Here is a 20,000-nt window from a genome sequence, read left to right on the forward strand (position 1 = left end):
TACACTGTCCCCATCAAACACTCCCAGGACAGGTACAGCGCGGGGTTAGATACAGAGTAAAGCTCTCTCTACACTGTCCCCATCAAACACTCCCAGGACAGGTACAGCACGGGGTTAGATACAGAGTAAAGCTCCCTCTACACTGTCCCCATCAAACACTCCCAGGACAGGTACAGCACGGGGTTAGATACAGAGTAAAGCTCCCTCTACACTGTCCCCATCAGACACTCCCAGGACAGGTACAGCACGGGGTTAGATACAGAGTAAAGCTCCCTCTACACTGTCCCCATCAAACACTCCCAGGACAGGTACAGGACGGGGTTGGTAGGGATAATCTCACCTGATAATCCTGCGGTAGAGATTTTCTGGTTTGTCTGTTGCTGTAACTCCCTCTCGTACTCGCGTACAGTTTCCACTGACATGTCTGCAATATGGAGAGGAAGATCAATCACTCCAATTCCATTTCTCCTTTAACCTAGTAAAACACCCCCGATACCCTTCTCATCAAACAGAGAGGTTTTAAGAACCTTCTTAAACAGGGAGAGAGAGGGGAAGAGTGACAGAGAGAGATAGAGAGAGAGAGAGAGAGACAGAGAGAGAGAGAGACAGAGAGAGAGAGAGACAGAGACAGAGAGAGAGAGAGGGAGAGACAGAGAGAGAGGGACAGAGACAGAGAGAGAGAGAAAGAGAGAGAGACAGAGAGAGAGAGAGAGAGACAGAGAGAGACAGAGAGAGAGAGAGAGAGAGAGAGACAGAGAGAGACAGAGAGAGAGAGAGAGAGAGAGACAGACAGAGACAGAGACCCGGCCGCCAATGGCGGAGCGATGGGAATCGGGGGATGCTCGAGATCCCGGAATCGGAGGAGCGCAGAGATCTCGGAGGGTTGTAGGAGGTTACAGAGATAGGGAGGGAGGGGGTGAGGGAGGGATTTGAACAGGAGGATGAGGATTGTAGAGGCTGGAGGAGGTTACAGAGATAGGGAGGGAGGGGGTGAGGGAGGGATTTGAACAGGAGGATGAGAATTGTAGGGGCTGGAGGAGGTTACAGAGATAGGGAGGGAGGGAGGTGAGGGAGGGATTTGAACAGGAGGATGAGAATTGGGGCTGGAGGAGGTGACAGAGATAGGGAGGGAGGGGGTGAGGGAGGGATTTGAACAGGAGGGTGAGAGACAAAATCCTGGAACTCCCTCCCTAACAGCGCCGTGGGTGTACCTACACCACACGGACTGCAGCGGGTTCAGGAAGGTGGTTTCACCACAACCATCTCAAGGGGTAATTAGGGACGGGCAATAAATGCTGGGCCCGGCCAGCGACGCCCACACCCTAGTGAATGAATGGAAAAAATAATGACGGAACTCAAATTCTAGAGTATATACATCTCCCTCCGACAGTGCAGCACTCCCTCAGTACTGACCCTCCGACAGTGCAGCACTCCCTCAGTACTGACCCTCCGACAGTGCGGCACTCCCTCAGTACTGACCCTCCGACAGTGCAGCGCTCCCTCAGTACTGACCCTCCGACAGTGCGGCACTCCCTCAGCACTGACCCTCCGACAGTGCGGCACTCCCTCAGTACTGACCCTCTGACAGTGCGGCACTCCCTCAGTACTGACCCTCCGACAGTGCGGCACTCCCTCAGTACTGACCCTCTGACAGTGCGGCACTCCCTCAGTACTGACCCTCCGACAGTGCGGCACTCCCTCAGTACTGACCCTCTGACAGTGCGGCACTCCCTCAGCACTGACCCTCCGACAGTGCGGCACTCCCTCAGTACTGACCCTCTGACAGTGCGGCACTCCCTCAGTACTGACCCTCCGACAGTGCAGCACTCCCTCAGTACTGACCCTCTGACAGTGCGGCACTCCCTCAGTACTGACCCTCTGACAGTGCGGCGCTCCCTCAGTACTGACCCTCCGACAGTGCGGCACTCCCTCAGTACTGACCCTCTGACAGTGCAGCACTCCCTCAGTACCGACCCTCTGACAGTGCAGCACTCCCTCAGTACCGACCCTCCAACAGTGCGGCACTCCCTCAGTACTGACCCTCCGACAGTGCGGCACTCCCTCAGTACTGACCCTCCGACAGTGCAGCACTCCCTCAGTACTGACCCTCCGACAGTGCAGCACTCCCTCAGTACTGACCCTCCGACAGTGCGGCACTCCCTCAGTACTGACCCTCCGACAGTGCGGCACTCCCTCAGTACTGACACTCCGACAGTGCGGCACTCCCTCAGTACTGACCCTCTGACAGTGCGGCACTCCCTCAGTACTGACCCTCCGACAGTGCGGCACTCCCTCAGTACCGACCCTCCGACAGTGCGGCACTCCCTCAGTACTGACACTCCGACAGTGCAGCACTCCCTCAGTACTGACCCTCCGACAGTGCAGCACTCCCTCAGTACTGACCCTCCGACAGTGCGGCACTCCCTCAGTACTGACCCTCTGACAGTGCGGCACTCCCTCAGTACTGACCCTCCGACAGTGCGGCACTCCCTCAGTACTGACCCTCAGACAGTGCAGCACTCCCTCAGTACTGACCCTCAGACAGTGCAGCACTCCCTCAGTACTGACCCTCTGACAGTGCAGCACTCCCTCAGTACTGACCCTCCGACAGTGCAGCACTCCCTCAGTACTGACCCTCTGACAGTGCAGCACTCCCTCAGTACTGGCACCGGGGGGTGGACTGACCTTGAAGCCACATCTTGGTCAATCAGATGTGACTCTGTTGCTATGGAGAATGTTTTGAGGTGTTTGATCACTCTTGACATATTTTTATCTTTCTGTGTTGTTTATTTCACCCTGTGCAGGTTCCAACATGAAAAACAGGTTGATCCTGTCCCTGTAGCCCGAGGAACTGTTAACTCCTCAACACCCACACTACATCTCCCTCTCTCCACCACCCACACTACATCTCCCTCTCTCCACCACCCACACTACATCTCCCTCTCTCCACCACCCACACTACATCTCCCTCTCTCCACCACCCACACTACATCTCCCTCTCTCCACCACCCACACTACATCTCCCTCTCTCCACCACCCACACTACATCTCCCTCTCTCCACCACCCACACTACATCTCCCTCTCTCCACCACCCACACTACATCTCCCTCTCTCCACCACCCACACTACATCTCCCTCTCTCCACCACCCACACTACATCTCCCTCTCTCCACCACCCACACTACATCTCCCTCTCTCCACCACCCACACTACATCTCCCTCTCTCCACCACCCACACTACATCTCCCTCTCGCCACCACCCACACTACATCTCCCTCTCTCCACCACCCACACTACATCTCCCTCTCTCCACCACCCACACTACATCACCCTCTCTCCACCACCCACACTACATCTCCCTCTCTCCACCACCCACACTACATCTCCCTCTCTCCACCACCCACACTACATCTCCCTCTCTCCACCACCCACACTACATCTCCCTCTCTCCACCACCCACACTACATCACCCTCTCTCCACCACCCACACTACATCTCCCTCTCTCCACCACCCACACTACATCTCCCTCTCTCCACCACCCACACTACATCACCCTCTCTCCACCACCCACACTACATCACCCTCTCTCCACCACTCACATTACATCTCCCTCTCTCCACCACCCACACTACATCTCCCTCTCTCCACCACCCACACTACATCTCCCTCTCTCCACCACCCACACTACATCTCCCTCTCTCCACCACCCACACTACATCTCCCTCTCTCCACCACCCACACTACATCTCCCTCTCTCCACCACCCACACTACATCTCCCTCTCTCCACCACCCACACTACATCTCCCTCTCTCCACCACCCACACTACATCTCCCTCTCTCCACCACCCACACTACATCACCCCCTCTCCACCACCCACACTACATCTCCCTCTCTCCACCACCCACACTACATCACCCTCTCTCCACCACCCACACTACATCTCCCTCTCTCCACCACCCACACTACATCTCCCTCTCTCCACCACCCGCACTACATCACCCTCTCTCCACCACCCGCACTACCTCTCCCTCTCTCCACCACCCACACTACATCTCCCTCTCTCCACCACCCACACTACATCTCCCTCTCTCCACCACCCGCACTACATCACCCTCTCTCCACCACCCGCACTACCTCTCCCTCTCTCCACCACCCACACTACATCTCCCTCTCTTTCTCACATGCGTTCCCTCACCAACTCCGACTTTTCTGAACCCTTGCTGGGACAATGGGGACTGGTCTCCCCGTGGGGACTGTCCCCTTGATCCAGGAATGGGTGGCTCTCCTCATGGGGACTGACCCCTCACTGGGGTGAGACAGGATGTAATATTCGCTCCACACAAGTGCCAGGCAATGACCATCTCCAACAAGAGAGATTCCAACCATCGCCCCCTTGACGTTCAATGTCATTACCCTCACTGAATCCCCCACTATCAACATCCTGGGGGTTACCATTGACCAGAAACTGAACTGGGACCAGCCATATAAATACTGTGGCTACAAGAGCAGATCAGAGGCTGGGAATCCTGCGGAGAGTCACTCACCTCCTGACTCCCCCAAAGCCTGTCCACCATCTACAAGGCACAAGTCAGGAGTGTGATGGGATACTCCCCACTTGCCTGGATGAGTACAGCTCCCACAACACTCAAGAAGCTCAACACCGTCCAGGACAAAGCAGCCCCCGCTCGATCGGCACCCCATCCACAAACATTCACTCCCTCCACCACCGACGCACAGTAGCAGCAGTGTGTGTACCATCTACAAGATGCACTGCAGGAATTCACCAAGGCTCCTTCGACAGCACCTTCCAAACCCACAACCACTACCATCTAGAAGGACAAGGGCAGCAGACACATGGGAACACCACCACCTGGAAGTTCCCCATCAGTTCAGACATAATGCATAATGTTTCCTTACCAATCCACTCATCAATCCAGGCAAAGGCCTGGCGATGGCTAACGAGCAACACATCCCGGATATTCTAACAAAAATAGAATAGGCACATCATTCAAAATCAGATCATCAAATCGGTTAGACACAGAGTAAAGCTCCCTCTACACTGTCCCCATCAAACACTCCCAGGACAGGTACAGCACGGGGTTAGATACAGAGTAAAGCTCCCTCTACACTGTCCCCATCAAACACTCCCAGGACAGGTACAGCACGGGGTTAGATACAGAGTAAAGCTCCCTCTACACTGTCCCCATCAAACACTCCCAGGACAGGTACAGCACAGGGTTAGATACAGAGTAAAGCTCCCTCTACACTGTCCCCATCAAACACTCCCAGGACAGGTACAGCACGGGGTTAGATACAGAGTAAAGCTCCCTCTACACTGTCCCCATCAAACACTCCCAGGACAGGTACAGCACGGGGTTAGATACAGAGTAAAGCTCCCTCTACACTGTCCCCATCAAACACTCCCAGGACAGGGGCAGCACGGGGTTAGATCTGGGACCTCTGCTATCTCTCTCTCTCGAGCCCCTCCCTTGTTGGGATTGAGTTCCACATTCTGCCCACTCTCTGGGGGAAGGGATTTCCCCTCAACCCCACCACTAACCCCAGAGTGGATTTGCTCAGCTCGTGTCGGTGTCCTGCTGCGTTCTGCCCTCACCTGCTAATTGGAAACATCCCCTCTCTCTCTCTCTCTCTCTCTGTCTCGACCCGATCGAAACACCTTCCCTAACACTAAATACCCCGGTCGGCTCTCCCTCTCTTCCCCAAGTCTCAAGTCGAGAGAGAGAGAGAGGAGGTGCAGTCTGTTCCCCTCTCCCTCTCTCTCTCCTAACTTCCCTCTCACCTTATGCACCAGTTGCTCCACTCTGCTCTGCAGCCCATACACCTCGAACCTCACCGCCACCCGTTTGTAGGAGCACATTATGGGCACTGTGGTCTGTCTCCAGCCCTCGGTCAGGGGTCCGCGTCCCGTCCTCACTGACTGGAACCGTCTGGGGTCCTGCGTGGGGAAGGCAAGGGTTCACATGTTGTAACCAACCACTGACAGGTCCCTCAGTACAACTGGGGAACAGGCTGCCCCGGTGTCTGAGTGTAAATGGGGGGAGAGGTGGGTGAGAGGGTTAATCCCCCCTCCCTCCGATAGGGGAACAGGCTGCCCGGTGTCTGAGTGTAAATGGGGGGAGAGGTGGGTGAGAGGGTTAATCCCCCCTCCCTCCGATAGGGGAAGAGGCTGCCCGGTGTCTGAGTGTAAATGGGGGGAGAGGTGGGTGAGAGGGTTAATCCCCCCCCTCCGATAGGGGAACAGGCTGCCCGGTGTCTGAGTGTAAATGGGGGGAGAGGTGGGTGAGAGGGTTAATCCCCCCTCCCTCCGATAGGGGAACAGGCTGCCCGGTGTCTAAGGGGGTTTTATCCACAGGCTTAGGTTGGAGAAGCTGGTGGGGCTGCTGTTCCCCTCGGAGTAGAGTAGATGGAGCGCGGAGGGGAGCAGGACCTGGTAGAGGGGTCCGAGACCTGGTCAGGAGAATGTCTGTCCATTCCCTGGTGGTCCAGTGCCTCGTTGGTGGTGGGGAGGTCGGGTTTTGGGGGCGGCAAAGGGAAAGGTTTAAGGTTTTGTACCATTTGGGAATGAGGTTTGGGGATCAGGTTAGGAATTAGCGTTCGGGTTACGGTTAGAGACTAGGGTCAACATGTTGGGTCAGGGGTTAGGTTCAGGGTTGAGGTTCAGGGTTAGTTTTAAGGGTCAGGGCTTCGGGTTAGGGTCACGGTTAGTGTTAAGTGTTAGGATACAGTTCACAGTTAGGGATAGGGATTAGTATTAGTGTTAATGGTTAGGGTTAGGGTCAGGGATTAGTATTAGTGTTAACAGTTCAGGGTTAGGGTCAGGGATTAGTATTAGTGTTAACAGTTCAGGGTTAGAGTGAGGCATTAGTATTAGTGTTAAAGGTTCAGGGTTAGGGTCGGGGATTAGTATTAGTGTTAATGGTTCAGGGTTAGGGTCGGGGATTAGTATTAGTGTTAATGGTTCAGGGTTAGGGTTAGGGATTAGTATTAGTGTTAATGGTTCAGGGTTAGGGTCAGGGATTAGTATTAGTGTTAATGGTTCAGGGTTAGGGGCAGGGATTAGTATTAGTGTTAAGGGTTCAGGGTTAGGGTCAGGGATTAGTATTAGTGTTAACGGTTCAGGGTTAGGGTCAGGGATTAGTATTAGTGTTAACAGTTCAGTGTTAGTGTCAGGGATTAGTATTAGTGTTAATGGTTCAGGGTTAGGGTCAGGGATTAGTATTAGTGTTAACTTTCAGGATTGGGGTCAGGGATTAGTATTAGTGTTAATGGTTCAGGGTTAGGGTCAGGGACTAGTATTAGTGTTAATGGTTCAGGGTTAGGGTCAGGGATTAGTATTAGTGTTAATGGTTCACAGTTAGGGTCAGGGATGAGTATTAGTGTTAACAGTTCAGGGTTAGGGTCAGGGATTAGTATTAGTGTTAACAGTTCAGGGTTAGGGTTAGGGATTAGTATTAGTGTTAACAGTTGAGGGTTAGAGTTAGGGATTAGTATTAGTGTTAACATTTCAGGGTCAGGGATTAGTATTAGGGTTAATGGTTCAGGGTTAGGGATAGGGATTAGTATTAGTGTTAACAGTTCAGGGTTAGGGTTAGGGATTAGTATTAGTGTTAACAGTTCAGGGTTAGGGTTAGGGATTAGTATTAGTGTTAACAGTTCAGGGTTAGAGTTAGGGATTAGTATTAGTGTTAACATTTCAGGGTCAGGGGTTAGTATTAGTGTTAATGGTTCAGGGTTAGGGTCAGGGATTAGTATTAGTGTTAATGGTTCAGGGTTAGGGTCAGGGATTAGTATTAGTGTTAACAGTTCAGGGTTACGGTCAGGGATTAGTATTAGTGTTAACAGTTCAGGGTTAGGGTTAGGGATTAGTATTAGTGTAAACAGTTCAGGGTTAGAGTTAGGGATTAGTATTAGTGTTAACATTTCAGGGTCAGGGATTAGTATTAGGGTTAATGGTTCAGGGTTAGGGATAGGGATTAGTATTAGTGTTAACAGTTCAGGGTTAGGGTTAGGGATTAGTATTAGTGTTAACAGTTCAGGGTTAGGGTTAGGGATTAGTATTAGTGTTAACAGTTCAGGGTTAGAGTTAGGGATTAGTATTAGTGTTAACATTTCGGGGTCAGGGATTAGTTTTAGTGTTAATGGTTCAGGGTTAGGGTCAGGGATTAGTATTAGTGTTAATGGTTCAGTGTTAGGGTCAGGGATTAGTATTAGTGTTAATGGTTCAGCGTTAGGGTCAGGGATTAGTATTAGTGTTAATGGTTCAGGGTTAGGGTCAGGGATTAGTATTAGTGTTAATGGTCAGGGTTAGGGTCAGGGATTAGTATTAGTGTTAATGGTCAGGGTTAGGGTCAGGGATTAGTATTAGTGTTAATGGTCAGGGTTAGGGTCAGGGATTAGTATTAGTGTTAACAGTTCAGGGTTAGAGTTAGGGATTAGTATTAGTGTTAACATTTCAGGGTCAGGGATTAGTATTAGTGTTAATGGTTCAGGGTTAGGGTCAGGGATTAGTATTAGTGTTAATGGTTCAGGGTTAGGGTCAGGGATGAGTATTAGTGTTAACAGTTCAGGGTTAGGGTCAGGGATTAGTATTAGTGTTAACAGTTCAGGGTTAGGGTTAGGGATTAGTATTAGTGTTAACAGTTCAGGGTTAGAGTTAGGGATTAGTATTAGTGTTAACATTTCAGGGTCAGAGATTAGTATTAGGGTTAATGGTTCAGGGTTAGGGATAGGGATTAGTATTAGTGTTAACAGTTCAGGGTTAGCGTTAGGGATTAGTATTAGTGTTAACAGTTCAGGGTTAGGGTTAGGGATTAGTATTAGTGTTAACAGTTCAGGGTTAGAGTTAGGGATTAGTATTAGTGTTAACATTTCAGGGTCAGGTATTAGTATTAGTGTTAATGGTTCAGGGTTAGGGTCAGGGATTAGTATTAGTGTTAATGGTTCAGGGTTAGGATCAGGGATTAGTATTAGTGTTAATGGTTCAGGGTTAGGGTCAGGGATTAGTATTAGTGTTAATGGTTCAGCGTTAGGGTCAGGGATTAGTATTAGTGTTAAAGGTTCAGGGTTAGGGTCAGGGATTAGTATTAGTGTTAATGGTCAGGGTTAGGGTCAGGGATTAGTATTAGTGTTAATGGTCAGGGTTAGGGTCAGGGATTAGTATTAGTGTTAATGGTCAGGGTTAGGGTCAGGGATTAGTATTAGTGTTAATGGTTCAGGGTTAGGGTCAGGGATTAGTATTAGTGTTAATGGTTCAGGGTTAGGGTCAGGGATTAGTATTAGTGTTAATGGTTCAGGGTTAGGGTCAGGGATTAGTATTAGTGTAAATGGTTCAGGGTTAGGGTCAGGGATTAGTATTAGTGTTAACGGTTCAGGGTTAGGGTCAGGGATTAGTATTAGTGTTAATGGTTCAGGGTTAGGGTCAGGGATTAGTATTAGTGTTAACAGTTCAGTGTTATTGTCAGGGATTAGTATTAGTGTTAATGGTTCAGGGTTAGGGTCAGGGATTAGTATTAGTGTTAACTTTCAGGGTTGGGGTCAGGGATTAGTATTAGTGTTAATGGTTCAGGGTTAGGGTCAGGGATTAGTATTAGTGTTAATGGTTCAGGGTTAGGGTCAGGGATTAGTATTCGTGTTAACAGTTCAGGGTTAGGGTCAGGGATTAGTATTAGTGTTAACAGTTCAGGGTTAGGGTTAGGGATTAGTATTAGTGTTAACAGTTGAGGGTTAGAGTTAGGGATTAGTATTAGTGTTAACATTTCAGGGTCAGGGATTAGTATTAGGGTTAATGGTTCAGGGTTAAGGATAGGGATTAGTATTAGTGTTAACAGTTCAGGGTTAGGGTTAGGGATTAGTATTAGTGTTAACAGTTCAGGGTTAGGGTTAGGGACTAGTATTAGTGTTAACAGTTCAGGGTTAGAGTTAGGGATTAGTATTAGTGTTAACATTTCAGGGTCAGGGATTAGTATTAGTGTTAATGGTTCAGGGTTAGGGTCAGGGATTAGTATTAGTGTTAATGGTTCAGGGTTAGGGTCAGGGATTAGTATTAGTGTTAACAGTTCAGGGTTAGGGTCAGGGATTAGTATTAGTGTTAACAGTTCAGGGTTAGGGTTAGGGATTAGTATTAGTGTTAACAGTTGAGGGTTAGAGTTAGGGATTAGTATTAGTGTTAACATTTCAGGGTCAGGGATTAGTATTAGGGTTAATGGTTCAGGGTTAGGGATAGGGATTAGTATTAGTGTTAACAGTTCAGGGTTAGGGTTAGGGATTAGTATTAGTGTTAACAGTTCAGGGTTAGGGTTAGGGATTAGTATTAGTGTTAACAGTTCAGGGTTAGAGTTAGGGATTAGTATTAGTGTTAACTTTTCAGGGTCAGGGATTAGTATTAGTGTTAATGGTTCAGGGTTAGGGTCAGGGATTAGTATTAGTGTTAATGGTTCAGGGTTAGGGTCAGGGATTAGTATTAGTGTAAATGGTTCAGGGTTAGGGTCAGGGATTAGTATTAGTGTTAATGGTTCAGGGTTAGGGTCAGGGATTAGTATTAGTGTTAATGGTCAGGGTTAGGGTCAGGGATTAGTATTAGTGTTAATGGTCAGGGTTAGGGTCAGGGATTAGTATTAGTGTTAATGGTCAGGGTTAGGGTCAGGGATTAGTATTAGTGTTAATGGTCAGGGTTAGGGTCAGGGATTAGTATTAGTGTTAACAGTTCAGGGTTAGAGTTAGGGATTAGTATTAGTGTTAACATTTCAGGGTCAGGGATTAGTATTAGTGTTAATGGTTCAGGGTTAGGGTCAGGGATTAGTATTAGTTTTAACAGTTCAGGGTTAGGGTCAGGGATTAGTATTAGTGTTAACAGTTCAGGGTTAGGGTTAGGGATTAGTATTAGTGTTAACAGTTCAGGGTTATGGTTAGGGATTAGTATTAGTGTTAACAGTTCAGGGTTAGAGTTAGGGATTAGTATTAGTGTTAACATTTCAGGGTCAGGGATTAGTATTAGTGTTAATGGTTCAGGGTTAGGGTCAGGGATTAGTATTAGTGTTAATGGTTCAGGGTTAGGGATAGGGATTAGTATTAGTGTAAATGGTTCAGGGTTAGGGTCAGGGATTAGTATTAGTGTTAATGGTTCAGGGTTAGGGTCAGGGATTAGTATTAGTGTTAATAGTTCAGTGTTAGTGTCAGGGATTAGTATTAGTGTTAATGGTTCAGGGTTAGGGTCAGGGATTAGTATTAGTGTTAACTTTCAGGGTTGGGGTCAGGGATTAGTATTAGTGTTAATGGTTCAGGGTTCAGGTCAGGGATTAGTATTAGCGTTAATGGTTCAGGGTTAGGGTCAGGGATTAGTATTAGTGTTAATGGTTCAGGGTTAGGGTCAGGGATTAGTATTAGTGTTAATGGTTCAGGGTTAGGGTCAGGGATTAGTATTAGTGTTAATGGTTCAGGGTTAGGGTCAGGGATTAGTATTAATGTTAATGATTCAGGGTTAGAGTCAGGGATTAGTATTAGTGTTAATGGTACAGGGTTAGGGTCAGGGATTAGTATTAGTGTTAATGATTCAGGGTTAGGGTCAGGGATTAGTATTAGTGTTAATGGTTCAGGGTTAGAGTCAGGGATTAGTATTAGTGTTAATGGTTCAGGGTTAGGGTCAGGGATTAGTATTAGTGTTAATGGTTCAGGGTTAGTGTCAGGGATTAGTATTGGTGTTAATGGTTCAGGGTTAGTGTCAGGGATTAGTATTAGTGTAAACGGTTTGTTTTAGAGTCAGGAATTAGTATCAGTGTTAACTTTCAGGGTTAGCGTCAGGGATTAGTATTAGTGTTAATGGTTCAGGGTTAGGGTCAGGGATTAGTATTAGTGTTAATGGTTCAGGGTTAGGGTCAGGGATTAGTATTAGTGTTAATGGTTCAGGGTTAGGGTGAGGGATTAGTATTAGTGTTAATGGTTCAGGGTTAGGGTCAGGGATTAGTATTGGTGTTAGTAGTTCAGGGTTAGGGTCAGGGATTAGTATTAGTGTAAACCGTTAGTTTTAGAGTCAGGAATTAGTATCATTGTTAACTTTCAGGGTTAGCGTCAGGGATTAGTATTAGTGTTAATGGTTCAGGGTTAGGGTCAGGGATTAGTATTAGTGTTAATGGTTCAGGGTTAGGGTCAGGGATTAGTATTAGTGTTAATGGTTCAGGGTTACGGTCAGGGATTAGTATTAGTGTTAATGGTTCAGGGTTAGGGTGAGGGATTAGTATTAGTGTTAGTGGTTCAGGGTTAGGGTCAGGGATTAGTATTAGTGTTAATGGTTCAGGTTTAGCGTCAGGGATTAGTATTAGTGTCAACGGTTCAGGTTTAGGGTCAGGGATTAATATTAGTGTTAATGGTTAGGGTTAGTGATTAATATTAGTGTCAACAGAGTTAGGGTCAGGGATTAGTATTAGTGTTAACGGTTAGTGTTAGGGTTAGTATTAGTGTTGACGGTTACTGTTAGGGTTAGGGATTAATATTAGAGTCAACATTTAGGGTTAGGGTCAGGGATTAGCGTTAAGGTTTAGGGTTAGTGTTAGGGAGTAGTATTAGTGTTAACGGTTCGGGTTAGGGCCAGGGATTAATATTAGTGCCAACGGTTAGGGTTAGGGATTAATATTAGTCCTAATGGTTAGGGTTAGTGTTCGGGATTAGTATTCATGTTAACGGTTAGGGTTAGGGCCAGGGATTAATAGTAGTGCCAAAGGTTAGGGTCAGGGATTAGTATTAGGGTTAGTGTCAGGGGTTAGTATTAGTGGCAACATTTAGGGTTAGGCTCAGGGATTAGCATTAGTGTTAAAGGTTAGGGTTAAGGAGTAGTATTAGTGTTAACGGTTAGGGTTAGGGGTTAGTATCAGTGTTAATGTTTAGGTTTAGGGTTAGGGATTAGTATTAGTAGTAACGGTTAGGTTCAGTGTCAGGGATTAGTATTAGTGTTAATATTTATGGTTAGGGTTAGGGAGTAGTATTAGTGTTAATGGTTAGTGTTAGGGTTAGGGGTTAGTATTAGTATTAACATTTAGGGTTAGGGTTAGGGATTAGCGTTAGTGTTAATGGCTAGGGTTAGGGATTAGTGTTAGTGTTAACAGTTAAGGTTAGGGCCAGGGATTAGTATTAATGTTAAAGGTTCAGGTTAGGGTCAGGGATTAGTATCAGTGTTAACGGCTAGTGTTAGGGTTAGTGTCAGGGATTAGTATTTTTGTTAACGGTTAGGGTTAGGTATTAGTATTAATGTTAACGGTTAGGTTTAGGAATTAGTATTAGTGTTAATGATTAGGGTTAGGGTCAGGGATTAGTATTATTGTTGATGGCTAGGGTTTAGGGTTAGGCATTAGTATTAATGTTAACAGTTAGGGTTAGGGTTAGGGTGAGGGATTAGTTATAGTGTTAATGATTTGGGTTAGTGTTAGGGATTAGTATTAGTGTTAACGGTTAGGGTTAGGTTTAGGGATTAGTATTTGTGTTAACGGTTAGGGTTAGGGTCAGGGATTAGTATTAGTGTTAACAGTTAGTGTTAGGGTCAGGGATTAGTAATAATGTTGATGGTTTGGATCAGGTTTAGGATTAGGGTTAAATTTAGGGTCTGGTTAGGGTTAGGATTAGGGTTGGGGTTAGGGTTAGGATTAGGGCTAGGGTTTGGGTTATTGTCGGGGTTTGGGTTATGGTTGGGTTTAGGTTTAGTGTTAGGGGTAATGTTAGGGTTAGGGTTGGGGTTAGGGTTAGGATTCAGTTTAGGGCTAGGATTAGCGTTAGGTTATGGTTATGTTTACGATTAGGGCTATGGCTAGGTTTATGGTTAAGGTTAAGGTTAAAGTTATGTTAGTGATATGGCTAGGGTTCAGGTCAGGGATAGGGTTAGGATTAGGGTTAAGGTTAGAGTTTGGGTTGGGGTTAGGGTTAGTTTTATGGTTACGGTTATGGTTAATGTTAAGGGTAGTGTTTTTGTTAGTGTTATGGTTAGAGTTAGGTTTAGGATTAGGGTTAGGATTAGGGTTAGTTTTAGGGTTAGGGTTAAGTGTTAGGGCTTGGGTTAGGGTTAGGTTTAGGATTTGGTTTAGGATTAGTGTTAGGTTTAAGCATTAGGGTTAGGGTTATGGTTAGGGTCAAGTGTTAGGGTTAGGGTTAGGGTTAAGGTTAGGTTTAGGATTAGGTTTAGGGTTAGGGTTGAGGTTGTGGTTTAGGTTAAGTGTTAGGTCTAGGGTTAGGGTTGTGGTTAGCGATATGGTTACGGTTAAATTTAGGTCTAGTGTTAGTTTTAGGTTTATGGTTAGGGTTAAGGGCAGGGTTAGGGATAGGGTTAGTGTTAGGGTAGGGGTTAGGATTAGGGTTAGGTTTGGGGTTAGGAATAGGGTTTGGGTTAGCGTTAGGGTTAGGATTAAGGTTAGGTTTGGCGTTAGCTATGGGTTTAGGTATAGGGTTTGGGTTAGGCATATGTCTAGTGTTAGGGTTAGGCTTTGGGACATTGATAGGGTTAGGATTAGGGTTAGGGTTCGGGCTATGAGTTAAGGTTAGAGTTAGGGCTAGGATTAAGGTTAGGGCTAGTGTTAGGTTTAGGGTTAGGTTTAGAGCTAGGGTTCGGGTTAGGGTTACGGTTAGGGTTAGGGATAGAGTTCTGCTTAGGGTTAGCATTTGGGTTGGGGTTAGAGTTAGGGTTAGGTTTGGCATTAGGGTTAGGGTTCGGTTTAACAATATGTTTAGGGTTAGGGCTAGGGTTAGGTTCAGGGGTAGAATGAGGGGTACGGTTAAGGTTAGAATTAGGGTTAGTATTAGGGTTAGGCTTAGGTTTTAAGGTTGGGTTAGGGTTAGAGTGAGGGTTAGGGTTAGTGTTTGGGTCAGGGTTAGGTTTAGGGTTAGGGTTATGGTTGGAGTTAGGTTAAGGTTAGGTTTAGGGTTAGGATTAGGGTGAGGGTTAGCATTATGGTTAGTGTTAGGTTTAGAGTTAGGGTTATGGTTAGGTTCAGGTTTAGAGTGAGGGTTATGGTTTGGGTTAGGGTTAGTGTTTCGGCTAGGGTTAGTTAGGGTTAGGGTTAGGGTCATGGTTAGGGTTAGCTTTAGGGTTAGGGTTAGGGTTAGGGTGACGTTTAGGGTCAGCTTTAGGTTAGCGTTAGGTTTACGTTTAGGGTTAGCTTTAGGTTAGCGTTAGGCTTAGGTGTAGGGTTAGGTTTAGAGTTTGTGTAAGGGTTAGAGTTAAGTTTAAGGTTAGGTTTAGGGTTAGGGTAAGGCTTAGGGTCTGGGTTAGTGTTAGGTTTAGAGTTAGGGGTTAGGGTTACATTTCAGGTTTGGTTTAGCTTAGTGTTAGGTTCTGGGTTATGTTTAGGGTTAGGGGTTTGGGTTGAGAGTATGATATCGGGTTAATTTTAGATTTATGGTTAGGGTTAGGATTAGGATTAGTGTCAGGGTTAGGGTTAGTGTTATGGTTTAAGTTTATGTTTAGGGTTAGTGTTATGGTTAAGGTTAGAGTTTGCATTCGGGTTACGCGTAAATTTAGGGTTAGGGTTATGTTCAGAGTTGGAGTGAGGATTACGGTTAGCACTACGGTTCATGTTAGGGTTAGGGTTTATGGTTAGGGTTAGTGTTAGGTTCAGGTATATAGTGAGGGTTACGCTTAGGGTTAGAGTTAGAGTTAGAGTTAGAGTTAGAGATAGAGTTAGAGTTAGAGTTAGAGTTAGAGATAGAGTTAGAGTTAGAGTTAGAGTTAGAGTTAGAGTTAGAGTTAGGGTTAGGGTTAGGGTTAGGTTTGGGGTTAGGGTTAGGGTTAGGGTTAGGTTTGGGGTTAGGTATGGGTTTAGGTTTAGGGTTTGGGTTAGGCATATGTCTAGTGTTAGGGTTAGGCTTTGGGACATTGATAGGGTTAGGATTAGAGTTAGGGTTCGGGCTATGAGTTAAGGTTAGGGTTAAGGCTAGGATTAAGGTTAGGGCTAGTGTTAGGTTTAGGATTAGGCTTAGGGCTAGGGTTCGGGTTAGGGTTATGGTTAGGGTTAGGGATAGAGTTCTGCTTAGGGTTAGCATTTGGGTTGGGGTTAGAGTTAGGGTTAGGTTTGGCATTAGGGTTAGGGCTCGGTTTAACAATATGTTTAGGGTTAGGGCTAGGGTTAGGTTCAGGGGTAGAATGAGGGGTACGGTTAAGGTTAGAATTAGGGTTAGTATTAGGGTTAGGCTTAGGTTTTAGGGTTGGGTTAGGAAGAGTGAGGGTTAGGGTTAGTGTTTGGGTCAGGGTTAGGTTTAGGGTTAGGCTTACGGTTGGAGTTAGGTTAGGGTTAGGGTTAGGGTTAGGATTAGGGTGAGGGTTAGCGTTATGGTTAGTGTTAGGTTTAGAGTTAGGGTAATGGTTAGGTTCAGGTTTAGAGTGAGGGTTATGGTTAGGGTTAGGGTTAGTGTTTCGGCTAGGGTTAGTTAGGGTTAGGGTTAGGGTCACGGTTACGGTTAGCTTTAGGTTAGCGTTAGGGTTTGCATTAGGCTTCAGAACAGGATTAGGATTTTGGTTAGAGTTAGGGTTAGTGTTAGTGTTAGGTTTTGGGTTATGGTTAGTGCTAGGGTTAGATGTAGGGTTAGGGTAATTATTAGGGTTAGGAATAGTGTTACGGTTAGGGTTATTGCAACATTTTGCTTTAAGGTTTGTGTTAGTGTTAGGGTTAGGGATCACGGTTAGAGTTAGTTTTAGGATTAGGTTTAGCGTTAAGGTTATTGTTTGGGTTAGGGTTTGGTTTAGGGTTTAGGTTATTTTAGGGATAGGTTTTAGGTTATTGCTAGGGTTAGCGTTAGCTTAGGGTTAGGGTTAGGGTTAGGGTTACGGTTGGGTTAGTGTTAGGGTCACGGTTAGGGCTAGGTTTAGAGTTTGGTTTAAGGTTAGGGTTAGGGTTAGGGTTCGGGACTGAGTTAGGTTTGGTTAGGGTTAGGGTTACGGTTAGGGTTAGAGTTATGGTTAGTGTTAGGGTTAGGATTAGGGTTATGGTTAGTGTTAGGATTGGGTTTAATATTTGGGTTAGGGTTAGAGTTCAGGTTAGGGTTAGGGTTAGGTTTAGGGCTATGGTTAAGGTTAGGGTTAGGGTTGAGGTTTGGTTTATTGTTAGGGTTAGTGGTAGGGTTAGGGTTAGGTTTAGGGTTTGGGTTAGCGTTAGGGTTAGTGTTGGGATTAAGGTTAGGTTTAGGTTCAGGGTTAGAGTTTGGTTAGGTTTAGGGTTGTATTTAGGGTTTAATGTTAGGGTTAGAGCTAGGGTTAGAGTTAGGGTTAGAGTTAGGGTTATATTTAGGGTTTAGTGTTAGTTTAGGGTTAGGGTTAGGGTTAGGGTTAGGTTTAGGGTTATATTTAGGGTTTAGTATTAGGGTTAGGATTAGTGTTAGGGTTAGGGTTAGGGTAAGGGTTATATTTAGGGTTTAGTGTTAGGGTTAGGATTAGTGTTAGGGTTAGGGTTATATTTAGGGTTTAGTGTTAGGTACGCAATGAGTGTTAATGCCCAGCAATGTGCTGTCCATGAGGGTTGCTGCATTCGGTGATGAAGGCTCCTGGGAGTGTGACTACCACTCATGGCGCTCACAGAGAGAGAGAGCAGCTTTACATGGGCCCAATAGTCCTTCACCAGCCCCATAAAAGCCTGAAGGTGTGGGGCAGATAGTTCACATACCTCAGACTCTTTGTAGTAGCGCTCAGGGTAAGGGTCGCTGAGAATATCAATAAAACTGACGTCCTCTGGGGGAGTGGGCTCTCCGTTAAATACCTAACATTGAAAACGGAGGAGAAGAGTCAGCGAGTTCAACAAAATATCGGCACCCACCCCTCCCCAATTAAACACCCCTCACACGGGGAATTAATACACTCACCCACCTCTCCCCCCATTTACACTCAGACACCGGGCAGCCTGTTCCCCTATCGGAGGGAGGGGGATTAACCCTCTCACCCACCTCTCCCCCCCATTTACACTCAGACACCGGGCAGCCTGTTCCCCTATCGGAGGGAGGGGGGGATTAACCCTCTCACCCACCTCTCCCCCCATTTACACTCAGACACCGGGCAGCCTGTTCCCCTATCGGAGGGAGGGGGGGATTAACCCTCTCACCCACCTCTCCCCACATTTACACTCAGACACCGGGCAGCCTGTTCCCCTATCGGAGGGAGGGGGATTAACCCTCTCACCCACCTCTCCCCCCCATTTACATTCAGACACCGGGCAGCCTGTTCCCCTATCGGAGGGAGGGGGGGATTAACCCTCTCACCCACCTCTCCCCCCATTTACACTCAGACACCGGGCAGCCTGTTCCCCTATCAGAGGGAGAGGGGGGGATTAACCCTCTCACCCACCTCCCCCACCCCATTTACATTCAGACACCGGGCAGCCTGTTCCCCTATCGGAGGGAGGGGGGGATTAACCCTCTCACCCACCTCTCCCCCCATTTACACTCAGACGCCGGGCAGCCTGTTCCCCTATCGGAGGGAGAGGGGGGATTAACCCTCTCACCCACCTCTCCCCCCATTTACACTCAGACACCGGGCAGCCTGTTCCCCTATCGGAGGGAGGGGGATTAACCCTCTCACCCACCTCTCCCCCCATTTACACTCAGACACCGGGCAGCCTGTTCCCCTATCGGAGGGAGGGGGGGATTAACCCTCTCACCCACCTCTCCCCCCATTTACACTCAGACACCGGGCAGCCTGTTCCCCTATCGGAGGGAGGGGGGGATTAACCCTCTCACCCACCTCTCCCCCCATTTACACTCAGACACCGGGCAGCCTGTTCCCCTATCGGAGAGGGAGGGGGATTAACCCTCTCACCCACCTCTCCCCCCATTTACACTCAGACACCGGGCAGCCTGTTCCCCTATCCGAGGGGGAATTAACCCTCTCACCCACCTCTCCCCCCATTTACACTCAGACACCGGGCAGCCTGTTCCCCTATCGGAGGTGGGGGGGATTAACCCTCTTAGCGTTGGCGAATTGACTTACATTATTGTTTGACCCATTATTCTCTTCAAACTTTGTTTCTATCCTGATGGAGAGTTTCGGTAGGAATGAACACTGCAGGGAGGCAAAATGCAATGATTTGTAATTCCTGACCGGAGAGAAGGAGCTGGGAATGGGAATTGTAAACTCTGAATCGACTAATATCTGTGTGGATCACTCACTGTGTATTCTGGTGTGTGGGATCCATTCGGGGAATTGAACATGGGAACAGAGAGAGAGAGGGTCATTAAACTGTGAACAAGTTAAACATCTCCCCGTCTCCCTCAATCCCCACCTACCCACCTTCTCCCCCGTCTCCCTCAATCCCCAACTACCCACCTTCTCCCCCGTCTCCCTCAATCCCCAACTACCCACCTTCTCCCCGTCTCCCTCAATCCCCACCTACCCACATTCTCTCCGTCTCCCTCAATCCCCACCTACCCACCTTCTCCCCGTCTCCCTCAATCCCCACCCACCCACCTTCTCCCCCGTCTCCCTCAATCCCCACCTACCCACCTCCACCCATTCTCCCTCAATCCCCACCCACCCACCTTCTCCCCGTCTCCCTCGATCCCCACCTACCCACCTTCTCCCCTTCTCCCTCAATCCCCACCTACCCAACTTCTCCCCGTCTCCCTCAATCCCCACCCACCCACATTCTCTCCGTCTCCCTCGATCCCCACCTACCCACCTTCTCCCCGTCTCCCTCAATCCCCACCTACCCACCTCCTCCCATTCTCCCTCAATCCCCACCCACCCACCTTCTCCCTGTCTCCCTCAATCCCCACCAACCCACCTTCTCCCCGTCTCCCTCAATCCCCACCTACCCACCTTCTCCCCGTCTCCCTCAATCCCCACCTACCCACCTTCTCCCCGTCTCCCTCAATCCCCACCTACCCACCTTCTCCCCGTCTCCCTCAATCCCCACCTACCCACCTTCTCCCCGTCTCCCTCAATCCCCACCTACCCACCTTCTCCCCGTCTCCCTCAATCCCCACCTACCCACCTTCACCCCGTCTCCCTCAATCCCCACCT

The 20,000-nt window shown here is 47.8% G+C and overlaps 1 protein-coding gene across 1 annotated transcript; it reads right to left on the reverse strand.

Annotated features, from left to right (window-relative positions):
* Positions 1–340: 340 nt before the first annotated feature.
* On the reverse strand, positions 341–19,189 carry LOC144677536 (cytoplasmic phosphatidylinositol transfer protein 1-like; the record flags this gene model as incomplete). The annotated part of the gene is made up of 6 exons (XM_078537604.1): positions 19,148–19,189; positions 18,969–19,040; positions 17,653–17,745; positions 5,805–5,960; positions 4,922–4,985; positions 341–424 (listed from the first exon to the last, which is right to left on the reverse strand). Coding segments are annotated over exons 1-6 (511 nt in total), but the record flags the coding sequence as incomplete, so codon positions are not given.
* Between the last annotated feature and the right edge of the window lie 811 nt (positions 19,190–20,000).

The sequence above is a fragment of the Cetorhinus maximus genome, unplaced genomic scaffold (assembly GCF_964194155.1).
Source record: "Cetorhinus maximus unplaced genomic scaffold, sCetMax3.hap1.1 HAP1_SCAFFOLD_2640, whole genome shotgun sequence".
NCBI classification, from domain to species: Eukaryota; Metazoa; Chordata; class Chondrichthyes; order Lamniformes; family Cetorhinidae; genus Cetorhinus; species Cetorhinus maximus.